This window comes from Xiphophorus hellerii, chromosome 9 (assembly GCF_003331165.1).
Source record: "Xiphophorus hellerii strain 12219 chromosome 9, Xiphophorus_hellerii-4.1, whole genome shotgun sequence".
NCBI classification, from domain to species: Eukaryota; Metazoa; Chordata; class Actinopteri; order Cyprinodontiformes; family Poeciliidae; genus Xiphophorus; species Xiphophorus hellerii.
Genome location: NC_045680.1, coordinates 27679883 through 27707095, shown reverse-complemented (window position 1 = coordinate 27707095; position 27213 = coordinate 27679883). Strand labels below are relative to the sequence as shown.

At 37.4% G+C, this 27213-nt stretch overlaps 1 protein-coding gene across 3 annotated transcripts in view; it reads left to right on the top strand.

Annotated features, from left to right (window-relative positions):
* Positions 1–27213, top strand: part of naaladl2 (N-acetylated alpha-linked acidic dipeptidase like 2) — a 421085-nt gene that overhangs the window by 320683 nt on the left and 73189 nt on the right. For all 3 annotated transcript variants that reach the window (XR_004340546.1, XM_032572669.1, XM_032572668.1), the window contains 2 exons: positions 454–606; positions 25252–25341. Coding sequence is in view for 2 of the 3 variants with exons in the window: in XM_032572669.1 (XP_032428560.1) it covers positions 454–606; positions 25252–25341 (243 nt within the window). In the remaining variant the exon portion in view is untranslated. The remainder of the gene's footprint in view (positions 1–453; positions 607–25251; positions 25342–27213) is intronic.

Genomic DNA, 27213 nt, shown 5'->3' with positions numbered 1-27213 from the left:
GTCATCTGTGTTTTTCTGCAGAAGTGTCAGAATGTGTAAAATGCTCCTTTTGTGTGATACATTCCAAATTGGACAAAGAAAGCTTGAAAAGAAAGAATCCAGTCTAGCTCTGCTGACCTTTTCTTTATTGTATGTATTCTATGTACTAAAAGTCTCCTTTGTGATCTGTAGGCTCTTAGTGTTTTGTTGTTCAGCTGTCAGCTGTAGGTACCGACAGCAGTCAGAGGGAGGATTCTTTATCAGTTTGTTGTTGCTAGAGATGGCAAAGAAACAACCCACTCTCCAACTCCAGTCTAAATAAATATCTGCATTATTACAGGTCTTACAATGTCACAGTTCAGTCAAGAATTATAATCCAGCACAAATAACCGTTGCACGTTATGGTTTCTTTCATGGAGCTGTTTTATTTTCCCCATCAAGTTGATTCTCCAGTGTTTTTTCTCACACTTCTAGAGACAGTTACTGAGTTGCATCCGTGGAGGAAACTGTCCTGGGCCCAACGTGAGCTCCTTTCAGCTGCCTGGAGATGTGAGTTTCTTTGCCAACGAGCTGGCTGTTCCTACCGTGGAATTCGCCTTTGAGCAGACCAAAGCAGAGAGCACAGAGGTAGGTGTAACCTAAAGAGTCTATTGTCTTCACGTTTCATTGACCGATTGGATTGTTTTCAGTTTGTGCTGACATTTCTAGATTAATGGAAATGTTGCGTCTTACGTGAAGTGATGTCCAACGCTAACTGAGTTTGTTTCCAAGGTGAACACTGCTCGAATTGGAATTCTGAAAATAAATTTGTTCAGTGGAAAAGCGCCAATTTCAAATAATCTCAAATTTTTTGATAAAAGGTTTTTGTGATTGGATGATGTGGTCATTGAGGTTGCAATACAAAACACTTTTTTTCACATCACACCAGTTTGTAAACAGCAGCAACACTCTTATTTGTAGACACACTGTCTTCCTCGGAGCTCCACCAGAGCCCTCACAGCATTGCTCACTTCGTCACATATTGAGTTTGTCATGTGAAAGTGTTGAATCTATAACTCTTCTGTAAAATTCCCCAAAACGCTGCATACATAGCCACTTCCAAGTAGGCGGGGCTTGTTGCTCCATTGCTTGAATAAAACGCCAATGTCTCCTCTGATTGGCTGATGGATGATGAGATCTGGCTCCATGACTGAATTATGAATATATATCTCTTGTTTAAATTCATCATACCATGATTTTTAATGACTCATCACATGAACAAACATATTCTCATTGGGATTTTAAATGTTTCTCATTTGCAAAAATGTGTTGTTTTTTTTTCAACATTAGCAGAATGCTGAGTTTTGCACACATTTCTAATGATTCAGAGAGAAGGACTTCTCTAAGTTTGACTGTTGCTTTCATATCAATCCAACATGACCTTTTAAGTCACACTCACTGATACTGCAGTTTCACTGAAAATACAAAATGTTTGTCAGTGCATGTTCATAACCAAGTAAAAGGCTGCAAAATTGACTCTTTAGGTGACATTGCTAATGGAAGAAGATGCAGATTTCAATCACAGCTGCACATCTTTCATTGGAACCAGTCTGACAAAAGCTTTGTCAGTGCATGTGCATGGTCAATTCAATAGTTTTCAGGGAAAAAAAGTGTGTTTAACTTCAGAGCAGCAGCAAAAGACAGACATGTTGAGAGTGTAGTTAACTAACTTCTTCAGGATTGAATGTGACAACCACCATCTGCAGCTTGTAAAACTAATAGTGCTATTTTAGATCTTAAAATCATTTACAAACCCAGTTTGACACAATGCAATTTGGATCTTGTCTCTGCGAGCAACAAATACGCATCTTAGAGAGTAGAAATTATTCATGCCCATATTCGCTTCTATTAAAAATGCAATATGGATGTTTGTTGCATTACCTGGGGCTAGAAAAATAGAGATGTTTTTATTTTTTTTTTTCCCCAGAAATGTCAACCCACTCAAATGTGGAACTCCTGGTTCAACCGGCAACTAGGAGCTTAATTAATGTAAGAGATCTTCATGATGTTTATCTTCCTCTAAGGCTTCCTATCAGCATTAAAACAACAAAAGGCAGCGAGGATAAAGTCCAGGCTTATTTAAAAGCCCAAATTAATAGTCTGATACATAAACATGTTCTGTTAAAAAACTTCCTGTAGGCAAAGATTACCATAAAATCAGCAGCAATTGAACTCATTGACATCGTTAAAAATTGGAAGAATCCAATTTCCCTCATATCTGAATTTGTAGAAATTATCAGTGAGGAAGCTGGGGGGGAAATTCAAGGTTTTTTTTCTTGGCTGCTTACCTTCTGATAATGTTTTGGTTGGTTAAAGCATTGATTTCTCTATTCCTGCATTTTGGGCTTGCGGGACCACCATCACAGTGAAACAGTTCTCATGTTGTATTTTATCTTGCTTTTCCAGTTCACAAAAAACCCTAAGAGCAAAAACAGCTCAGGTTTTACTTGAGCTTAAAAAAACAGCAGAGCAGTCAGACATGTTGATGATGCTTTATGTGTTACATATTATCAGTTCATGACAAAGTTCTCCTGATCAAGAGGTTTGTAACATACATATTTTATAAAAGTTAATGTAAATCTAGAACAAGTAATTTCTCAAATAGATAAAATCAGATGCTGCTATATAAGTACAAAATATATATTCAGCTCTATGTATATTTTCATGTTGTACATATACAGTTGTATATACATTTTGTACTTAATATATTTTAGTTGTAAATAAATTGTAGAAAATCACAATTTGAGGTGAATCAATTGTACAGCTGCATGCTAAAATGGAACTACTTCAAGTATACTTTGTACACTGTAAATATATGACGTTTTTATGTACTATTAATTAGTAAGACTTAAGTATAAGAATTACATTTAAATAGTATTTTGAATGTATTTCAAATTAATAAGCATTATACTTTTGAAAAATTAGGTATTTAGTATTTTGGAGAGATGTAAAACTGAAGATGCCTTCTACATTTAATGTTAAAGACCAGGAAAGGCTTTGCTGTAGAACTTCTGTCACTAAAGTTTGTTTGATGCTGTCAGCCATGAACACAGTTATTTGTTATTACTTTGTTAAGCGATTTTGAAAGAGATTGAAGGTGAAAACATGCAACATTACATCTGTTTCAGTAATTTCATTGTGAGTTTTGTTTTATTTATATACAAAATATAATTGAAAATAATACACAAAGTACAACTTCAGAAAAGTATTGTTTATATGTATATATATATATATATATATATAAGTAACATATTTTAAAAATGTGTATTTAAGATATACATTTGTACAAATATAGCATAATTTTACAAAGATTTTCCAAAGTCTAATTTTAATAATATATTTAATCATAATTTAAAGTATACTTCAGAAAAATATATTCTTATGAAGTGTACAAAAATATATTTAAAAGAGTATTAGAGACATTAAGATTAAATCAAAAATGTGTTACGTCCACAAAGGGCACAACATATTTGAGGACACGAAGACAAAAATGAGGATTCAAAAGTAATTTTTATTTTCAATTCTCTCGAGCTTTTCTTTAAGATGAGCTTCTTTTGATTTTTCTGTGAAGAAAAAAGAGAATTAAATCCTCGGTTCCCCGTGTCCCAAAAAAGAAAGAACACAAAAATCCCAAAGTATAAACAGAAAGTTGGACCTGATGAGCCGGTCAAAAAGAACAAAACGGTACAGCAGGGGGCCAACCCTATACAGGGCCGTCGAAGCCCCTGCTAGTACCGGACTACAAGAAAAAAGAAACTACTGTTAAAGAAAAATCGAAAACAGGACAACCGGTCCCACCAGGTCAAAAATTACAACAAAAAAAACATCAACCAAACAAACAGCTAACAAAAACTACCGTGTGGCAGGCTGGAGACGTGCGCACTGCGTCAGAACGCATCCTGGGTGTTGGTTGGGAGGGCGTCCTTTACCTGGCGCAACCCAGCCTATTTATAGGCGGTCCAACAGCGTCACAAATTAACGGACCAAATTACAAGAAAGAATTATCAAAACTCCAAAGTATATTAAACAACAAAACAAAAAATCATACAACTAACTTCTATACAAAATAATCCAAGTGAAAAAAAAGAGACAGAAATAAATACAATGTGCCGGAGCACATAACAAATGTAAAATGAATACATTAGGTATTATTGTGTCACAAGGGTTATCCTTGTTATTTTATTCCTTTGTATTTTTGCTATGTCCAGATTGTGTTATAGCTATTGCCTGTTCTGTAATTTGTTTCACATTGTATATCTTTATGAGATGTGCAATGTGGGGCCACTTAAATTTCCCTTAGTGGAATAATAAAGTTTACATTGAACCTTTCATATTGAAACAACAGAGATGACTGTACTTAACATCTGGAAACAGTGTATGTACAAAGTAAGATCATTTCTCAAAGCACATTGATGTGACTTTAACCATCTGAGCATCTTTTAGGGCTCTGTGCTCTATGGTGATAATACAGATTACAATACATAATCTGCCGCATCTCTAATTGCATCCATTCATCCTCATATGCTGAGCAAACAAAGTTGTTGAGTTTGTAATGTGTTGTGAGAGTTCCAGATGTTGTGTACAGTAGCAGCTCTGTAGTGTTCAGAAATGAAATGCGGTTCACTGAACAGTATTTGTTCCGTATTTAACATCTGTTTCTCATTTCGTCAAAATGTTCTCCTTCGTGATGTGATTATGCACCTCTAGCAACTAAAGTTTGTTGCACAAAGTTGTTGGTTGAGCCATTGTGAAAAAATACTATTACATCTTATCAGTACCTTATAGGGTTAGTTTATTAAATTCAATTCAGTTGTGCACAAAAACATGTTTTAAAAATGACTATGAAGTAATGGCATTATGAGGCCAGATGTGCAACTATTTCTTCCTCATTGGGATTGCGTGCAAATTCTCAAAAATGTACTTCAGTCTGTGTGTTCTCACCTCTGCGTGCAGAAATCTGGAAGTAAAATTCTCTCCCGTCGGTGCAATGTGGGTGTCATTTCTGACATGTGTCATCAGGCAGATGCATTGGCTTTGGGGCTCTGGAGGGAAAAACTCAGGCAGGGCACTGAGGTGTGAGAGGAATATCTGACAAGAGCTCATCTTTGCAGCTACATGTTTTAGGGCAACTTTCAGGTTCAGGTAGGGATAGTGAAATATTAAGTCAGTGGGATCTTCAGCTTGACTTTGGCAAGTGCTGTGTTTATACCACAGGCTATTCCTGCCGCACTCTACAGATAGAGACAGCTCCTCCAGACAGGTAGGGACGAAGGTGGCAGCATTCTTTTGGCCTCGTACCTTTTGCATCTTTGAAGAACCCATACCAGAAAAAGTTGTAGGTCTGTTACAAGGCTCAGTGACAATAGGTGAAACACGAAAGCCGTGAATCTAACTTCGTATTGTGATGATAATCAAAGAGGAAATGTCTGTGTTAGCTGCTGGGGACAGGTGGTTCTGGAAGCAGTGCTATGGTGTTGAGTCCAAGCTAGCAGCCTAGAGACAGCAGCAGGTCATTTCTACTCCCCCAAAGTGAATCTTCTGTGTGTCTGGCTTTCTAACATTTTCTAACATGCCCCTCTTACCATCCTTCAGTTATGGGATGTCTTCAAGATGATATGACAGAATTATAGACCCCCGAATGCCTGCATATGTTTACTTTCAGCATGTGTAGTTCAATATTTAACAGGAACCAGACGAGGACTGCTACCAGCCCTACTGAAAAACTTAAAGGAGACTTAAAGTTATTGTAGCAGACCCTCCAAAATGAAAGATTGTGGCTTTATTGATGAGCAGTGAGGTTTATTGGAAGTAAACCCTGAGTTTCACTGTCAGAGCTCTATGTACAAACACACACAAAGAAGACGGTGTGAGCTACAAAAACACACTCTTACAACCGTAACGTTTGAACCAAAAATTAACGTTCACTACTAAAATATCAACTCTTATTCAAAAACTACACCAGTATTCATTTACAATAAAACAAATCCACAATTTCAACCAATCAATAATAGAAATATACTTATTTACAAAATAAACATACCTTGCGCCTCTATAAAGGGGTTCGCTAATAACAAGATAATGACGTTTTTGCAACTTGTCTTCTGTTAAGCTTGTTGTTACGAAGTTGTCCTATCAAAATAAAGGCATCAAATCAAAAACTGGACGTCAGCCATATATCATACAAAATTAAACAAAATAAAACCAATAAGTGCTAAAAAGGGGATATAAAATAAGGAGCTTAATGTGGGGTTATTCACAGTTATATTTTTCTTCCAGGAGATTTGAAGGGCCTGTTTGTTTGTCACAATGATCTCTGGGAGTTTCTAACAAGCCATGTGTTTGTTATGAGAACCCAGGATAAGGAGTGCATATTGACCTGGTAAAACAATGTAACAAGCTGCTCATTCAGCTGTTGAACTGCAGTCATAGAAACAAGGTCGTGAGGCAAAAATGTACCAATGTACAACAAAAGATTAAAAATCTATGCAAGTTAATTCACAAACGCATTATATCATCACTTCATTTTGCTTTAGATGTTTTCTACACAAACATGTACTTTACTCTAGGGACAGACTCTTGTCTCTGTTAAGGCTGAATAGGAAACCCTTTGGCAGGTTTTACTAATAATTATTCCCAAATTCCCAAAAGAGTTCAACATTGAAGAAGGATAAAAATGAAGGATAAGATGTGCAAATTCCTTCCAACCCAACTTTTAAACAATTAAAGAACCCCCCACCCTCCCAAAAAGAACTTTCAGAACAAAAGTTTATTTAATTCAACTAATAAGGCACATGTACTAATGGTTAATTGGTGGAATGCTCCAGCCAGATGCCCTTTCACTGTCCTGGTTTAAAACTTCCACTCCTGAATAAAACACGTGCCTCTTTTTTACCTGCTGCTTATGCGTGCAGGTCAGTTCACTTAGCAGCTTTATTTGTTTTTCCAGAAGTAGTTTTGGGTCTTGCATGTGTTTTTTCATATTGATCACAACGATGTTGAACAAAATACAAATGATGGTGATGATGAAGCTCAGTCCATTTTCTAGTTGAAAATATCTGTGTGAAGGGTTAAAGGATTGCTATAAGCCTTTTATTATAATATGTTTAATTTTTTTTCTAGAGCACATATTCACTTTGATTTTGTACTGTTGTGTGAGTGAGGTTCAGAATGCGGTCGTAATTTTCCTTAATAATTAACACTTCATCTAGTTTGATCTATCAACTATAAAACTGCGTATCTCTAAGAAGTTCCTTTTGCAGAGATATGTTGCAGTCTACATTATGAATGAACTGCTCTGACATATTTTTTATTCAGAAGTCCCAGTGCAGGAAGAGCGATGCAGCTAACATTATACACGCACCAGTAAACATGTGATTTAGTGCGTTTTTTTGAAAGGACACACAAATGTCACAGCAGTTTTATCTAACAGGTACTACTGGAACCCATTGAGGCTTGATCTTGTGTGTTGTTGTTGTTTTTTTTTCTTCTAGCTGATATACCATTTTATTACATCAATTTTACAGTGGCATTTGGCATTCCTCATGCAGCATGTCTTGACTGTAAAAACACACTAAATTGAGTCTTGTTTAGTGGCAGTGAATATCTCACTGTGCTACCAGTCATTCTGGAAGTCCGAAGCTGATGAGAAACGATGGAAGTATATTACAGCTGCATCCAGCTCTTCTGCTGTCAGGCCAAAAACAACTATTAACAGCTACTAACGGTGGGAACACCAAGGAGGACTCGCATAAACTACACACAAATACATAGAAACACTTCCCATCTTGACTCCACATCTTATCTGAGGTCAATTCACCTACTTTTGAAATACTTTTGGTTTATTTGGAAGACATAAACCAAAGGCACACACATAAACACAGATATTTATATTTATAAATCTGTGATTCACCCTTTATGAACTCCAAAAGGGCGAATTCAGAAAGAGAATACCTTAGAAATACAAACAGATGCCAAGACTGCCAATAAGAGACAGAAGTCAAAGGAATAAATAGGTCAACGTCTCCACCAGTCTAGATGAAGAGTACTCTTAATGTCAGGGTAATTACACATGAGCCAACCCACCAAGAAGAGAAACTGAAAAATACTAGAAAAGTATATTGGAGAAGGAAACATCGCAGAAGAGTGAGTGAAACGTGGTCAATACACCACACTAGAGCAGACCACACTCTAAATTATGCATGGTAAGTCCACTGTAACTACATGCTATTCATAAGTAAGAATGGCTCCAAAGCCAATGATTCTATTCTGTTCTTTGTGTTTGAAATATTTTACGTATTTTTTATTGAATCCTGATACACTAGTGGAGCTGTTGTCAGTCAGCTGCTATGGCAACGAGTCCGTGTTTAGCATAGCAGACACTGAGAGCCATAAAAAAGAATACAAGTAGTTTTGAGTTGTTCTTTAACAATTTTCTGCGTTATATTCCATTTGCTGTGGCTCATTGCACTAAATTAATAAGAAATACATCTCCAGGTTTTATTGGAGGAACAAATTGTTCTACTGCCAAAGCGTGACTATGGTTGGCAAGTCGTCTTTTTGCCCTCTGGTGTTCAATGTATGCATGAAAATTCCAGATGTAAGCAATAACATACAACGTGTCTATATCAACATATAACTGCCAGAACTGGATTTTATTGTACTATAATCATAAAGGAAGAAATTCTTAATAGAAGTACTTAAATTTGAATGTGCTTACATCTGAGTGTAAAACTTGTTTGTACTGTAATGTTCAGGATTGATTTTAAATGAAATCTGGATATGAATTTAACCTGTTTGTCTTCTCAAGTACCCTGATATTTATAATCCCTTGCTAGATAAATAAAACTAAGCAGAACTGGTGATGTTAGGGGACTTTTAGCACTTGTTCTACCCACACAGGGACACATCAGAACCACTTGGATGGTGCTGCCTGGTTCTGCCCCTTTTGCTTTCTCCCCTGCAGCACTCACTATGAGTCAACCACCAAAGTAGAATCTGAATCCCTGAGTGTATTTAATATTCCACTTCCTGTTTACTTACTTATGAGCGCGCTAGTATTTATCCTCCTATGGTGATTTTTAAATATTCATTTCAAAGAAACACTATGATCAGAGTTTATTGGGAAGTCATCTACATTTTCTCATGAACAGATTATAAAGCACAATTTGCAGTGGCTGACTCAGCAAAACTGATAAACTGTTGGATGATCTGTTTGCTTCAGTTCATATTATAGGGGAGGAAGGTCAGCCGCGTTTACTGGATGTGAAGCATTTTATTAAAAATGCTGCAAAAAATGACTGTCCAAAAAACACCAAAAGCCTTTCAATAACTAAGCAGGTTGTTTTTGAAAAATGAAATCTCTTAATGAAAAAGAAACACTATCTCTTCTATTAGTTTTAATTTAAGGTATTGGAATGTTTCTATTGATGAGGTTATTCTGTTCAGGAGCTGAAATTAAGACAACCTTTTGGAGTTCTGCTGTTGATGTCTGACTAGAGCCTGTTTAAACAGTTCTTCAATCGAAGTCTCTTGGTGGTCTCTAGAGTGTCTCAAAGAATGATCATTGCCCTGGTTCACTTGCAGATAAAAAGCCTTATCCGAAGTTAGAAATGTAATGGGTTGTAAAATGATTTATTACATTAGTGGAACCGAAGACCAAATTCACCTTGTGTACAATCTCTGCCCTTTTTCTTGTAAACTCAGAAGTTTGGCAGATCGCTTGTTCTTCTCCTGCTGCTTTAATGGATGTTTGGCTGTTGAGTTACTGAGATTGTATTCATCAGCCATATAATCAGACACTTTGTAGGTGGTAAGGAATATGTCTACATAGAATTTGTAAACTTAAATTGAAAAAAAAAACAAAAAAACAAACTACTTACCTTAAGTTATGCAAACATGCAGAGTGTGCACTCTGATCAGAGTTTAATCCAGTCAGATTAGTCCAGATCTCAGTGTGTAGGAATAGCATGTGATGCTAACTCTTTCTTCTCATCTGTTTAAAGCTCCTGATGTGTTATTGCTGAACTCTGAACTTTAAGTTTAAGACCTTGTTAGATGAAAATCATAGGAATATGATTACCTATACTTACCTTTGTGCAAAGATAAGTATATAAAGGAATTTAGACAGTCCATCTAAAGAGAGGGGAAGAGAAAAAGTACATTTTAAAAACAGTCTTTTGATGCAAATGGTAAAAAAGAAGCTCAAAGTAAATAAAGTAAATAATAAAACTACAGATCAGGCTAGTGGACTGTTAAGGACAGGTTTTACATCTGGTGTCAACGTTCTGGAACGTGGCCATGGTCACATAACTTATCCGTTGGTGAAGATGACGAGCCGGGTTGCTTACTGGAAAAGGATTTTAGGGAGCCATGTTTAATTTTATAGAACTTCCCAGAAGGACGACTCAGAGGAGGATCAAGTGAAAAGCTGGCAACTTCCATAATGGGCTCAGTCTAACACCTCTAATGCTGTCAAAAGCCCATTGTAAGACCCTTCAAAGCTCCTCCAGTGTCAGACAGCAGTTCATATACACAAAATGGTTCCAAATCTGAGGCATTGCAAAGAAAAACAAATAAAGGACAGTTCACACTTGTAATTTAATATCATTCCTCTTTAATGTCTGGCAGAATGAAAAGAAGTTCCATTGTTTCTCCAAACGTCTGTTTCTACCTTACAGCTCATTTTCTGTGTTTCTGTAAGTTCATCTCTCCTTCCTTTGGCTGTTTGGCCTTTTGTTTGGTACTTAATAATTTTTTAACACTTCTTAAGCCTTTCTATACAGCTTAGTTACTAAGGATGTAATGTAGAGATTAAAAATGGCATGTGCCACCAGTTAGCCACCATTAGCTAGCACTACCTAGATCAGAGTGGCCTGTTGAGACAGAACAAATCCACTAGACTTCAGCTAAGGGTAGTTTCTCAAGAGTTCAACAGGCTTACATAAATCAATGCAGAGAGGTTTTACTGAGCTTTTCAGAGAACTATCTGACAGAATTCAAATATATTACCCTACTTTGTTTCTGATTGTGCTTCAGCTGACACTTTCTTGGTGTGAGAGCAAATAAATCTTAATCTGTTTTTTAAAAAGTATAAACTCTTTTATAGGATTATTTTTCAGTTGACTGCTCAGTCATTAGTCATCATCACTACTGGCTGCTTTCTCTATCTGTGGTTTTATTCACATGTAGCTGGCTATCTGATAAACTAAACACATTTTTATATGTTTTGGCCTTTCATCCACAGCTAACTTCCATTTAATAGCACTAAAATACAGCACTGAAACATTGTTTATTATCATTGAACACTCTAGCCAAATTAAAGATTTGTGAATTCTCCATTTTTGCATTTGCATGTGAATATTGGAACCCGAGATTTGGAGGTAAACATGACAGTCTGCACTGTGACGTCAGAGCCGTCACATTGCCACCATGTTTAATTCCTAGCAGGAAGTCGTGGTTGTTTTGAAAGATTGTGATGGCTGCTAGGTTATGGCTTTGCCCTGCACTGCCCCCTATGGGTTTGACATGTTTAAAACAACACTCATTTGGTGGATTTGGGGTTTGTGTGGCTGAACAGTTTTCTTGGACAAGATTATTTTATGGAAAATTGTTCTGAAAAAGATCCGGCTGCATGTGGACTAGGCCTGTATGTATCCTCTTTCTATGGTTAATCTACACCCCTCACATGTGCTGTTCTCTTCCTCTTCCTGTTTTTTTTTTTTTCTTTTTTACTAATTTCTTGAGGAGAACTTTACCTCTTTCACACATAATTGTACAAAAAAACATACCTTAAACAGCTGTTCAGTTCAATGGGCTGGATTACAGGATTTGGTAGTGTTACCGGCAGAGCACCAATTTGTTTCAGATCACACTCCCACACACTCTGGAATGTGGGGATGGAAGATAAATTATTTCTTGATGTATTGTAAATGGACTAAATTTATAGTGTGTTCTTCTGGTCACACTAGAGCCACGGTTTCCCAATCACATTCACAAACGTTCCCACATTCTTACAGCGATAAGCAGATCTGGAGGCAGGTTGGGGTTAAGGACCTCTACCAACGGCACAGATCGCGAAAAGACTAATCTTCCCACTGAACCAGTTTAATTCTATATCATATACTTACTGAGCCTTTGTTTTATTGAACTAGGGAAATCATTTCAGAATATCACAATATCGCCCCCTGGGAGGTGTTTACAGGATGACAGGCTAGCTAGCGCTAGCACCAATATCTACAAAAATAACAATTGCAGCAGGGTCTTTCTGGTAACATCTGCTTCCTTGCTTCATATTTCTCTCTTTAGCCTAGAGATTTATCATTTTCTGGCATTATTGAAGCTACTTCAGTCCAGAGATTATAAGGCGATAAGTAGATAGATCTGGAATTTAGGAAATATTGATGCACGTTCCATTAAGTTTGCTTATCAGTTGAGCTAAAACATAAATGGAAACACAGGTTAACAGTGGAAATTCTCATTTGGCAGCTTTGAATCACCTGCCTTATCCGTTTCTCTGATCTTTCTACTACAGACTTATTGGGGGAAGCTTAGTAACTAAGTTCCTCCCGGTGGGACGTGCCCGGAACACCTCACCAGGGAGGCGTCCAGGAGGCATCCCGACCAGATGCCCGAGCCACCTCAACTGGCTCCTCTCGATGTGAAGGAGCAGCGGGCTCTACTCTGAGTCCCTCCCGGATGACTGAGCTTCTCACCCTATCTCTAAGGGAGAGCCCAGCCACCCTACGGAGAAAACCCATTTCGGCGGCTTGTATCCACGATCTTGTTCTTTCGGTCATGACCCAAAGCTCATGACCATAGATGAGGGTGGGAACGTAGATCGACCGGTAAATCGAGAGCTTCGCTTTTTGGCTCAGCTCTCTCTTCACCATGACGGACCGGTACAGCGCCCGCTTGACAGCAGACGCTGCGCCAATCCGCCTGTCGATCTCCCGCTCCCTTCTTCCCTCATTCGTGAACAAGATCCCGAGATACTTGAACTCCTCCACCTGGGGCAGGGTCAGTAACTAAGTTGAGATGCAAAATAAAGATTAAAGAAAATATTATACCATAACAAGGACACTACAATTAAATGATGAGGAAAGGCGTAACTTCCCTTCAGTTAACTCTTTTTATGGCTGTTTTGCTAAATATAAATGACTCGAAATAACATTTTCCTAAATTCATCTATGCATTCTGGACTTACATACTCCAATGTGGTTAGATGGATAAAGAACAGTGATCCCAGATTCCAAGGCATCTGACACTATTTAGTGTTCAGAGAAAATAAACAAAAAAAAATTTTAAAACTGATGGAAATGATACAGTCACAGATCCATGTGAAATGTTGTTAACTGGGCAAAGTTGAGAGTTGAGATATTTTTTAATGTTGCCCCTGATGGCATCGATAGCTGCAGATTATTTGTCCCTTTACATTTGCTTCAGCTCAGGTGCCAAAGCACAACAAGTGCCATCTCTAGTCCCTTTAGAAGCTCCAGTTCATATCAAGTAGTCCCAGTCATTCCAGTACAATCCAGTAGACAGATTGAGTTACAGACCGTCTGGTTTAACTGTGGTTATAATGCTGTATAATGCAAATCATTTCATAATGCCAATTTGGAGAAATGTATCTGTCTAAGAAAGCTCAGAAAATTGCATCTAGTCAATGTCAATTTTATTTAAAAACAAATAATAACTGCACCAACATACAGTATTTATAAAAACACATAAAAATAAATCTAAATAAATTAAACAGACAGGGCAGGTAAATGACAATGTCTTATGTAAATGCCAAAGAATGATTTGAAGTGTTCCAGACTGTGCAGATCTAATGTTTAAAGGGTAAGTTATTCCACAGACTAAGACCAGTAACAGCAAATGTCCGGTCCCCTCTACTCTTCAGTCAGGTTCTGGGAACATGTCATTGACTCTTTTCACATCGGTGTCTGCTTTAAGTATTGATATATGTCTTCATGAATGTTTAATGGAATTCTAGGGCCCAGAAATTGTTTGCAGTTCATTTTTTCCACATATTTTACATTGTTTAGGTGTATGTCTTATTATGTAGGGTGAGGGAGTTGGTTATTGTCAGTGTCCTTCAGCTGCTGCGCTCCACCACCAGTTAGCAGACAGTGTAATTAAAGCATACATGACTGAGTGTATGCAAAACGTCTGAGTGCCAGCGCAGTCTGTGTGTGCTGGCTTGTCACGCAGCCCTAACACATCCTGACAGGCCAACATGCATCTAATTCGATACGCTGGTGGATCCTGTAAGGGCTGAGACTCATTTAAAAGGAATGTACAGAGACATACGTCTACCCACACTTACACATTCAGCTGCAACCAAGATACCAGGATGGACAATATACAGATATAAATGTGTGCCGAAGGAAAGATAAATAGATTTGAAGTTGTGTTCTCTGATATGTGCTTGTGGTTTATTCTGGTGTCATTTTTTGTTCCACTTCAGTCCAAAAGGTTTTTTGCTAAGGAGATCTTTGTCCTTCTTGTAAGAACGCTGAACCAAAGAATTTTTGATAAGAGAGTGGAAGAAACTCTTGAGAAAGTATTTTTTTAAAAGAAGGGTCTTGAGGTCCTCTTCAGAGAAACATGCATTTTAGAAATGTTGTAAAAGATAAACAGGAGTTGAAAAAAAATTGCTCTAGTCTACATATCATTGTATCACTTTATACCCAATGATTTAATGCTGAACTAACTGTTAAATCAACAGCACTATGGCTCTGTTACCTTGGCCTCTAATGGTGATCCATTCCATGAGAGTATTATACGAATGTTGTCTTATACGAATGTTGTCTTGTGCATCTATATAAATTTTGTTCTTGAGCATTCAGGACCATGTGGTATGTGTAATGGTGAATGGACTTCATGTGAATATTGCATGAGCTTGTGGATGTCCTGTGGTGAATATTAGAGTGGAGCTCATAGAGTGGTACATAACGACCAACTGTGAGGTCTTCTGTTTCCCACCCACTCAAGTCCAAATACTCTGGCTCACTAATGACACCGCTGTCATTTGTACAATGGCCTTAATTAAAATGGTAATGGGACCCAGCTCTGATTTCTCCTAGCTTGCTTTGGCCACTGGGATTCTGTAACAGCAGAACAAACTGCTTCAGTTTGTCACTGAGGACCACCCCGATGTAAACATTTGAAACCGGAGACAGACAGAATGAGAAAATAAAATGTGTATTAAAGAGACCAAGACTGGAAGATGAGAGGAAGGAAACAAAATGTTTGGAACCCAAACCCTATTGATCCACGCAATGTTACTGTCGTTCTTTATCTGAGCGTTCCCAACTCTTCATCTCCTCTTTCTCCATCGTTTTCTCCCCACTGTCAGATTTTAATTCACCTTTTTTTATACTCTCTCTGTTTCTCTCTTACTTTTTTGTGCCCCAAGGTATAATCAAATAACTGCCAGAAAGATTAAGTGTGCCAGGAACAGGATTGCAGTGCAGGGGATAGAAGCATTCTCTTATGTTTCATAGATACTCAGTGATTAATAACAACAACCGGACAGACTTAGCTGCAGGGGTTCAGCTAAATAAAGTTGGCAGTGTATATTGTTTGAGGAATCGATTGGGTCGTCTTGTACATGACAATGACAACAGTATGACAGGGTGTAAAATCATAGGAGTTTACCTATATATATTAAATCTTTTTTTTTTTTTGTCCCTTTCTCCTTACATTTGTCCACCTGTTTACCACTGAATTCAGATAAGCAGAAGTAGAGTTAACAAGACCTGGGAGGAAACCCAAATATTTTCTCCCCACTGACTCTCTTCAACTTCATGTAGTTTAAGATCCCCTTAAATAGTGAGCGTTAATTCAATATCTACATTATCTCAGTACCTAACTGTTAGTTATTTATTTAGTGAGTAACTAATGGTAGAAACTTAATAATAGGATATTTTATTAAAAGTTGCTGGTTGTGTAAGGAACCAGGCAACCCATTCTAATGCCACCCTGGGCAACTAACTTCTTGTCCATATTAAAAACCATGACTGTGTCTGAGAAGACAGACATGTCTGCTTTGTTTAAGTAAATTCATAGACAACCCTATTCAGCAAACTGAAAGGCTGAAACAAACCCACCAGAAAGTGCAGTGAGTTCCTCCTCTTGGTGGCAGCAGACTCTGTTCTAATCTAAATATGTCCACTGATAAATTAGGCTGTCTTCCATCATAAATGCCTCATTTTCCTACTTTTGATTCATCACAGTTTCTTCCATATCAGCTGAATGGACCCATACAGACCTTTCCAGAAACACAGCTCATCACCCGAAATTTGAAGCCTTCCTCAACTGTTGCTAATGCAGCATTTAAATGTCAATGTCAGCCAATCAAGAATGTGCAAGTACCCATTGAGGACGACTAATTGTAATGTTCGCGGTATTTTTAAACTTTACCTTGCAATCACCGTAATGATGGATACAGTGATTGCCTCTGTGATTACTGTAAAGCTCCATTCTAAGCTATTATCACCCTGTCATTTGAAGAGAGCCTTGATAAAGCAAAACCTCAGATTGCGCTGAGTGTTGGTCTTAATTTCCACAATATCTATGAGAGACAGGCACTGAATGGTAAAGGTCACGGGAAGAGTTGTGTTACGCAAGCATAGATGGTTTGATGCACATACTGCTACTGATTTAGTCACAGTAATGTTACTTCAACCACGCTTTAACACTCAGGTTGAATATAGAAGTAACTTCTCAATGTTTTCACTCATTCATTAAAACAATCCAGTGGAGGTTGATGTTTGCAGTTGAAATGCTAATAATTTTCCCAGGTTTCTAATGAGGTGCCACATGACTATATATTTCTAAATATCGGAGCACAGGGCCCAGAAATATCCTCCAGTAAAGTTTGTGTTTTGCCTCTCCGGAGATTTAGTACAGAGCTGTGTTTTATTGTCTCACTTACTACTGAAATGTCTAACCTCACACAGATTGTTAAATTTTGATAGGTTTCTGTTGGTTTGATCCTTGTGTGGCTGAAAATGTTCAAATCCCTGCAGCCGAGTTAGAGTTGAGTCCAGAAGTTTACATACGCTCAATAAAAACTCACATACACCTTTCTCTCTCACCGAGTAAGGCTAAATCAGACCAAACTTCCCTTATTTCAAGTCAGTTAGAATTATCAAAATTATTTCTATTTGCCACAATAATGAAAGAATATATCAGAGATTAATTTATTTGTGGTGTCTTTTAAAGGCAGTTGATCACTTAGGAATATCCGATCAATAGGGCTGACACTTTTCAGATGTTAATTGGTAAAAGCAAAATGGAAACCATGTATAATTTTTTTACTTCATAGTCAAACATTGTTTAACTAATTTGAATAAAAGGCTGAGCTTGACTGCATTGATAGATTGCTAATTTGAATTTATATATGACTGGATTGAATTAACTTTTGCTAGTAAAGTCCCTTAAGATGATGTGTTGTGCATTGGTGCTGTGTTTATAAACTGGATGCATAGTTGCCATAAGAGCTCCCAGCAAAGAGCTTCTCTGAAAACAGATCTCACACACAGGCCAGAATTCCAACAAATACAGTTGAAATTTTGTGAGACAGAACTGTAAAATGAATCCAGAGAATGATTTTGTTTGATATTTAATTTGAAACATGGCTTTTTGTATTATTATTTTTTACCAACAAAGAATGCACCTTAACTGTTCTTTGTATTTAGCTCTACTTCCTGTTTACTATTACCATCAATATTTGATTCAATAAAACTCTGCACAGCCTGGTTGAAGAAGGAAAAACAGCTAATCTGCATTTTCTGTTTTACATTTTAATTTTACTTAAAATTCACATAATTGAGTAGAAATGTAGCTGGTGTCTTTGATGTTCTCAAAAGGCTTTTTGACCCAAGTCAGATGATGGACAACTCAGATTTTCACCTTGATTTAATAATAACATTCAGATTTTGCACTTAATTACCTGAACCTGTTGTACACACATTTTGTTTAAGAAGTAGTGAAATATAAAAGTTTTATGTGTTTTTAAAAGTTCAAATCATTTTCTAGCCTGTTACTTACAAAGTAATTCTTACTATTTTGTGATAAGTGAAAACCTTGGTTTTATGGAAAGGTGGTATAATCAGATTTTTACCTCAGACTCCTGGCTTTCCCTAATTGTCCAACCTTGGTGATGTCCTGAAGCATAAAACTCAAGAAGCAGACGCTGCAATGGGTGAAGGTGAACAAGAGAGAACTCCTCAAATATTTGGAAAGCCAGGGCACGATATTGTCTCAGCACATGGCTTCAGTCAGATCATTTTTAATTTGCTGGAGGACATTTAATAGAATGAAAAGAACCACAAAGTTTTTATTATAACTCATTTATTTTAATACGTTCTTCTAGCAAATTTACACACATTTCTCCTCCTCTTAATAAAGTATAATGGTTCAGGAGCACACCCCATCAATATTTATGAACCTACCAAATGTTTAAGAGGGCAGTCTGGTAATGGGACCTCTCCAACGTGAAAGCTTTCGAACTTTTAGTGGTTCTGTTGGTGTTGGGGCAGGGATGGCGTTGAGCTGATGGTTAAAGCAAACCAAGGCCTTGAAATGTTAAACATTAAACACAAAATATTAATGAGAATGAGGGAATGCTGTTAGGGGGTTTGGACTACAGCTGACATCCTTTGGCGTAAGCTAAGAGACATTTTTTAAAAGTTAGCTAGACACCTCCAATTTTTTTCACATTTTGTCACATGACAGAGACTTCAGTTTATGTTAGTGGGTGTTTATAACATTTTAGATCATCCTTTCCTTCCATGATCTACATGTCATCTTCATGCCTCACAGTCAATGTGATGGCCCCCATCACAGTTAAGTGACTTCACCGATATTATGTTCCTGATTTACCTCACCAACTTTTAGCAATTATGAACTGTATGGGATAATAAGAGATTGCAGAATGAGTGTGATATAATACAGAGTGAGGACAGCTGCAGGGGTCCACAAGCTTAGAATGGCTGGTTAGAGTTGACAGGAAGAAAGATGCAGCAATATACTGAACAAATCTGTATTTAAAAATTAGTTAAAAACTACAAAAGACTTAAGTTTCCATGTCCTAGAAGGGCCTAACCAAAGTAAAGACATAAATCCAACTGAGAATTTGAGCATAGTGACTCTTCATCTAGTCTGATAGAATTGTAGCTATTTAAAAGGAAAAAAAGTGTAATTATGTCACATATATCATGAAGTGCACCTATCTTGTCATCTTGTGAGTGGTGTTGATTTAGGACCCAAATGCAGAAAGGCAGAGGCGTTGAATAAATGAAACTTACAGAATCACAGGGAGCCAGAGCCGAACAAAAACAGGAATCCAGATTGAAAAGGAAGCAGGGCTGCACTGGGAAGGAATGGGGAAATGAACAGGATTCAACAGGAGGAACCAGTGAAGAGGAATGAGAGACGTGAATAAAAACTGGGAGTGTGAATGCTGGAACAATGGACCAGCCTGACTGACTGAGGGAGAGTACATACCAGAGGAGACATGAAAATGAATCAAAGAGAAACAAAACTATGCACTAGGAATAAACATAATACACTAGAATCACTCAGAACTGAAGTAAAGTAAAAATAGTATCAAGGCTGATCTAATAGAAATAAGGAACATAATAATAATGGAGATAGGATCATATAATCAAAACAAGCCAGTCTTGACAAGCTGCTCCTTCAACAAAATACTCAACATGATGTTTCATCAGATTGCAGGAACTGCCTCCAAAAACGATTCTTTGCATTTTCAACCTGTAATCTGGGTGCGATGTTTATGCTGACTTTGTTTTGCTGTTGAAAAAAATGGCTTCTTCTGCTCTCAGTGGCCTTTTAGCAAGTGTTGGTACAACAGTTATTTTGTTGAGGACAACGCTCTTCTTTTACCAGCTTCAGCCAGAATCTTCATGAGAACTTTTGCCTGATCTGACGTTAATATGCCCATTTCAAACCTAAACACAGCAGAGTGTTTGAGCTGCTGTCCTAAACATCCTTCACAGGATTTACCTCCTGTTGCATTCTGAGAGTTAACCTATCAGAAGCTTACACAACCATGACATTATCTGGAATTTTCATTGTAACTTAGAAGCAAAGTGATAGCGTGTTGAAGTTTCTAACTGAAGAAAGTAATTTAAAATGGCCTTTTCTTGTGACATTTAGAAAATAGGAAACTGTGGTAATTCTAATTGACCTAAAACAGTAAAGCATTCTCATTAATGTCAGACAGTGAGAAACTGAAGGTTTACAGTGCATGTAAACATCTGGGGCCTCATGCATAAAAGAGTGTGCAGTTTTCACACTAAAACTTGACATACGGAAAAATTTAGAAAAGTGCGGCGCACAAAAAAAAATTGGATGTATAAAGCTGTGCGCACGCACGTGGCCGCGCACCTTTCCTTTATGAATCCTAATTTGCGGGAAATAGAGCGCAGCTGCTGGTCCGCCCTGTCCCCACCCATAAATACATATGTAAATTAGTATAAATACCCGGAAGTCTGCCACCACGTGAAGCAATAACCATGGCAACGTCCTTGTTCGAAGCAGTATAAGTATTTATAATAATAATAATTATATATTTTTATTTAAAAGGTGCTTTGAGGACACATAATGTCACCTCAAAAAAAGAAAAATACATTTTAAAGAAAAAAAAAAAATCCAAATTAAAAAATAAAGAGCTCCAAAAGCAAATGCCTGTTTGAACAGTAGCGCGTTCAGCCGGGATTTAAAGACAGACAGCGAGTCAGAGAGTCCTTTGAGTGGGGAATGTGGACGTTTATTCTAAATAGTAGAATCCTGTGTATGAGTTGTACATTTACAGAATAAAGATGCTTTATGTCCATAAGGCGCATTCACAAAGCGGGCGGCTCGACTGAAGGGTGACTGCAGCTGGACCGGTACCGGTACCGCACGACTCTTTTGCTCAGAGCTCCAGGATGATCAGTCTGAGCAATCTAAACGCTCATAAACCATCATCAACATTTCAAAGCAGATCAATATGATCTCTGATCAATCGCTCCTTCTGAATCCTTCCATTGGCGATGTTCTCCATCAGAGCCAAAGCGCTCCACAATTACGCGGCTCACCTTTATATACACACCTTGATCACCTTAAAAATAATCAAACCTGTTGATTATTTTTAATCAGCAGGTTTGAGTTAATCTGCTGATCCAATCCTGTTTTCTTCTTTTAGTGAGAATGAAATTACCCTATAGATGCATTTCCTGCGCTTCGGTGCACGGACCAATGCGTTACATCTTTATGAGACAAAAACTGAGAAAAAGTACTATTTACATTCAAGGGAGATTTTTACATATTTTTATTTTTATTTTCTTTACTTTGTGTTAGCTTATTGTCTGAGGATAAATGCGGTTCAGTTTCATCGTTTACGTTTAAACAATAATATATTAAAATCATGAAAAACATCGGGTTTGATGCTTCTTGGTCTAAATAACACTGAATGTAGTCAAACCTCAAAACTCACCTGTATTTAGGTGAGTTTTGACGCTTTGTAGTTTGATATTGTTCACAGAAAAACTTTGCGTTGCTGCCGCACATTTTCACGCCAGTGATAGAGTGTGCGTATATTTACGCAAACTTTGACGCAAAGTTAATTTTTATACGTGCCGACTTGTGCGTAAAATATGGCGCCGCACATGTTTTGTGCGCACGCAGGCTTTATGCATGAGGCCCCGGGTCTTATCTGTACATGGCCTGGGCTGTTTTTGTGTTTTCAAGATAAAAAATGCCAACAAAATGACTTCAAATAATGTAAAATGTTGAGCTTCAATAATATTTATTGACTGTGGACAGTTTGACTTTTCACTTTGGCAGCTTTAATATTTTTTCTATTTAGTTACTTAGCATCCACAAACAGATATCTTGAAAAAATGATAGTCCGAAAACAGATATCTATATTTAGACTCCGAATTGTTTACAAATGGCAGGTGTTGGGGAAGTCGTTCTATCTGTTGTTTTCAGCTTAGCTTCCAAGCTTGACTGGCTGTCCAAACTCCTGGTCCAGCAGAGTTTTAAACACACAGTTTTACAGTGAGAAAATCCAATTACATTCAGCACCTGGAAAGACAGGGAGAAGGGAGATGGACAGATGGGATCCTCACTAAGAAACGAGAGGCAGAGAAAAAAAAATCAATGGCAATCCAGCTCAGGTGGAACTAAGCTCAGCGATGCAGTGCCTCTCCTCGCTTCGCACCTGTTCTGTGATGAAAGTGGATGTTTGTCTGGGTGTTCATTTTACAAGGATTCACTACATTAACCTCATGAACACTCAAAGATTTTTTAATCATCCCTTTTTTGTCTTTTACTCTTCCTTCCCTTTGTTCTTTCTAACGTTATCTCTCTCTCCTTCGCTCTACTGCTTCTGTCCTGAGTATCAGCTGAACTGTCTGTTTTCCCATGTTTTCTTCTGCCATATATGATTTTAAAGTATTTCTTCAATATATTAACTAAGCTCTTAACTTTTGTATTTCTGGACGCATGCAACCGTTTTATTGTATGATTTAACTGATGTGAATATCTGAGAATTTGTTAGGCCTTACAAGCAGTTAATCAATAAAACCGTTGTGGTCTTTATTCAATTTATTCTTTGTTTTATTTTTTAGAAATCATAGTATTGGATAAAGACAACCTTAGTCATAACAAAAGGCAGTTTTCAAATTATGTAAAATTAAATTTGATTTAAAAAATCAAATGCTCACTTTAATTTCACAAACCCTGTTTACTCCCAGTCTAATATAGTCACCAAATAAATACGGCCTGCGGGACAAACCAGGTAGACAAAAGCATCAATTTAGAGTTATTGAAGGTAGCAAACGTTCTGCCGGGAAAATGTGAAAATTCCTTTACTTTGAGAATTGATTATAAGTTCTTTATTATCAATGCAGCATCTCCAAAATATTAGCAAAGCTTAGAATTAGATTGATAGAGTAGATATGCATCCAGCCAATGAAATGAGATTTAAAAAACAAAATCCTTTGAGCTCAAAAGATGAAACAAGATTTTAGACATTTTGGCTGAAACAAACAAAAAAAAAAACCTTTTTCTGGGCAAAAAGGAGATTTTCTGTTTTCACGAATGTCAAAGTGTGTTTTAGAGAATCTCAATCCTATTCCAGTTTGATCAAATTTTTTTTATTCTAGATTTTAATCTAAACATGACAAAATGCTTAAGTTTAGCACCAGTGGGAAGCTCTGCAGCTCTTGGTTATCAGCTGAAGTTCATGTTCACCATTTGGCCATTGCATTTTAAAACATTGCTTTGCAATATTTTAAAGAAGAAAATACTAAACAAGGTATTTTCATGCAACACTTGCAGAACATTTTGATACAGTAAGAAGCTCAACAAGTTGCAAACCACATGTTCCTTTACATCATTTGAATGTGTAATTGTCAAAAATGTATAAAATCTAAGAAGAAAAGTTCAAGTTTAATCTCCATGGCAACCATTCACCTGTGCAAAACCACTGGTTGGATCTAGCCCCGTCTTCGAGGCGCAGCTCCTCTGCAGAGCTGCAGACTCCAAACTTCAAGCTTTCTCCTCACAGAGCAGACCTTACCTCCACTCCCCCACTCAACTCCTTCAGACTAGCCAGCAGCAATTAGCAAACAGCTGGTGAAACTGCTCATTTGCTGAGCTCATTATAGAAGCTGCTTCTCAGTGAAATGCTGGTAAAAACGTTGTTAAAGTGTCAATAGAGGAGCCATGTTGTGATGACTTCCTGAAGGCAGAGTTTTATAAAGAGCAAGAGTTTTTAAAGCGACAGAGGCCCAATTTCAATGTGAAACATTGCTTTGCAATATTTGATATATTTAGCTTTTTTATAACAACTAAAGATAACATAGTGACTTGATTGTGCTAAAGAACAGTACAATGTGCCTGGAAATACATAACACTTCCTTTTTAGATAAAAATGTTTGAAGCATGTTAGTAGATAAAAGCAATACAAAGGTGACAGAAAAAGATGAACTTCCTCCTGCCTTCCTATTTTTAGATACCATCAACATTGTCTTGGAATCCTGCTGGTCCCATTGAAAGAGTAATGTTGATGACCATGGTAGTGATTTTAATATTCGCCTTCTTTAAAGAAAACGTTTGGTTCAGGTTATTAGCTAATCAACCACTTCAGTAAGTAGAATAGGGTCTGCTTTTATTCAAATACATCTGAAACTGAAGTAGACCTCATACATGGAGATCATGATGTGATCTCTTCATTTTTCCAGACCTCAGTTGATACATGTGATGACATAAGAAACATCAGCAGGGCTGATAGGTGAGTTTTATTTATAAGCTCTCACAATGAGCTAACATTTTCTAGTCTTTGACAGGCCATTTATAACCCATTAGTGACATAACCCAATCTGCTAACTGGTTTAGCAGCTTGTTCATATGAACCTCAAATGATATTTTTCTTTGCAATTCTAATTTAAATTCTTACCAGAAAAAAGCAGAAAGGAAAAAAGTAGGGGTGAGAGCTGAGATGAAGGCATGGCGAGCTAGTGTTGTGTGAAAGATGAAGTGAGGTGTAGATTAGCAACACAAAGGCCTCTAATGGGAATGAAACTCAGGTGTCTTTGATCTTGGCTAAAGCTCTTTTGTTTAAAACCTTCAGTTCTCCCTGGCCATTCATGCTGGCCCTGTGAAGTATAGAACAGAGTGCTTGATTTGGCCTGCTCTTTAGCACTGCGTGTCTAAGGCTAATGGCTCTGAGCTAGCTGGGAGTGGGTGTGCAGGGGGGCTAATCCACAGGTGTGTGCTCAGAGTGAGGCCCTGTGAGTCTGAATACAGCCAAAATGTTCTGACTCGTTTTAGCTTCCTTTCAACACACCAAAGCAGTTTTAGGTTGGGATAAGGCTCCGTTACCATAGTAACGATGACGAATTCAGCCCCCAGTTTGGTTTAATTGTGACTGTTTATGAATTTTCTGTCAGGATCTTTGGTTCATATTCTGTGAATTACTCACACAGCAACACCAAACACACACACAAAAAAACCCTGACAAAAACCCTGTAAAATAATAAATAATAATTTCATAGTTGAGTATGAATATTTATGTTTAAACACCAAGGTTTGTATTGAAGAGTTTTGTTGATGAGGTCAAATTACCTGTAAAGTGATTGAGATTAGTTTAGACTAATTGACAAAATGTAAAAGCTTTATTTGTATCATGTCTAACGATTCCATTTTGCTCTTCAGACCACCGGTTTCCTGTCAGAAGCCCAATTCTCTGCAGAGTCGCCAGAAAAACTCGACCCATTGTTCAAGTTCCACGAAACCATTGCAAAGGTACGGCTGCTGAGTTTGTCCCACTAATCACTCAAACACCTTTAATTAAATATCTGGTCATTTTAATACTCAGGTAGAGTAAAAGTGTCTTTCTTTGTTATGTAACTGGGACTGGAGAAAGAAACAAATGCAATAATGTGACTTAATTGTAAAGGAATCCTTAAAATATGAATTTTACATCCTTCATCCCAAACACATGTACCACAGCATGACACACACATTCACACACATGCATTGTGAAATAAGAAACAGTTTGACTTCAACATTAGGAACACGTTACTTTGAGTTACACTTTTAAACCCCAGAAGCTCCGATTTGATTTTGTTTGCTAAAGAGACAGGGGCCAACTTCCAGCCGCAGGGACTGTTAACTACAGAAGAGCCAGTCAAATTCATCAAGCTGTTTTGCTTGCAAAGCAAAACACGGAAAAGTTTCTGGCGAGAAAAAGACCAAAGGAACCGTCCAGTTGTGGAGGACACTGCTGTAAAAACCATAAGAATTGTAGGGATAAAATAATATTTGATGTGATTAATATAAAATATGACATACTGTATTTTTTTTTTTTATCAAAAGAGGAGATTGTGATGAAAATGTGTACTATCTGGTAGTAAAATCTTCCGCCACAGAACTCCAGGCCATCTGAAATCAAAAAGTTTGAGGCAGCATGTAATCACTGAGTCAATCAAGAACAAATCAAAATGCATTTTGATTATTATTTTATTAAGAAATTAAGCAAAGAATATGAGCAATGACTCTCCTGGCTAGTACAGGGAAGTGAAGAAAAGATGAAAGTACATCGCTTTTAATATCCACCAGTCCTCTTACAAAGACTGGAGCAAACGGGAGTATCCCACCAGTTTCACTTTACTTCACAACTCTGGGATTTGCACCTGCAGACTGTGACCCTGGATGGTTCAAACCCAGTTCAGAAATACAATTTATTATGTGTTTCCATTGAGCTGCCTCCAACATGAAGGGTGCTTTATAGATCAAATTGATTGATTGGAATAAACAAAGTATTGACATAACACAGCATTAATGCAAAATGAATGTAAAGATTGTTGAATAGTGAATAAAATGTTTTTTTTGTTTTGTTTTGTTTTGTTTTTTTAACATATTTTGTAGCATTGACTGTGTGTTTGCAGAGAGGGTCCCTGGCCAGAGGTTAGTGCTCTGTGGGGGCCGTGGTGTGGAAAGGTTTGGGAGCCCCTGCTTTAAATAACCAGCAGGGTCACCTTCGGTGCTGCATAGAAATAGTTTGTGTTGATACAGGCTTCCCTCAGACATCTCTTTCAAAAATCATCCATAGATAGTTCACCTTAATTACAGGGTTTTTCTATTTAGCAAGTTTAGAAAATAAAACAATTAACTTGTTGGAACTGTCTAAACACCAGCGACTGGAATCCAGAATTAGCTATAAATATGAAGTCTTAATTTGCCGAAAGTTTGGTTTTGTCAAAACCAAGCAAATGCTGTCAATGGAGCAAACATTTGTTGCCGCATGTTCAGCTTCACAGCAGCCATACGTTTTCCAAGTTAACATGTCAGCTTTTGTAAGGTGCAGAACACAACAAATTCTGAGGGAGTGTTGATGTATTCATCAACAGCTGCTCATTATGCACATCCTTATAAAGTAGATGCTTGAGAACATCTTTTATTTACAGTCAGCCTCAAAGCCAACTTCAGTCAGTCACTTAGTGGGAAACAGCAGGGTTATTAGCTAAGTACAGCATAAAACATCCATTTTTACCTCTGTCAGTCAAACCTTGTCCTATTTAACAATATAAACTGGAGCTAATATAGGCATTGCAGCAGCAGTTTACTTTTCTCTTCTGTTCAGCAGCATGGCGGATCTAATTAAAAAAAGCTGCA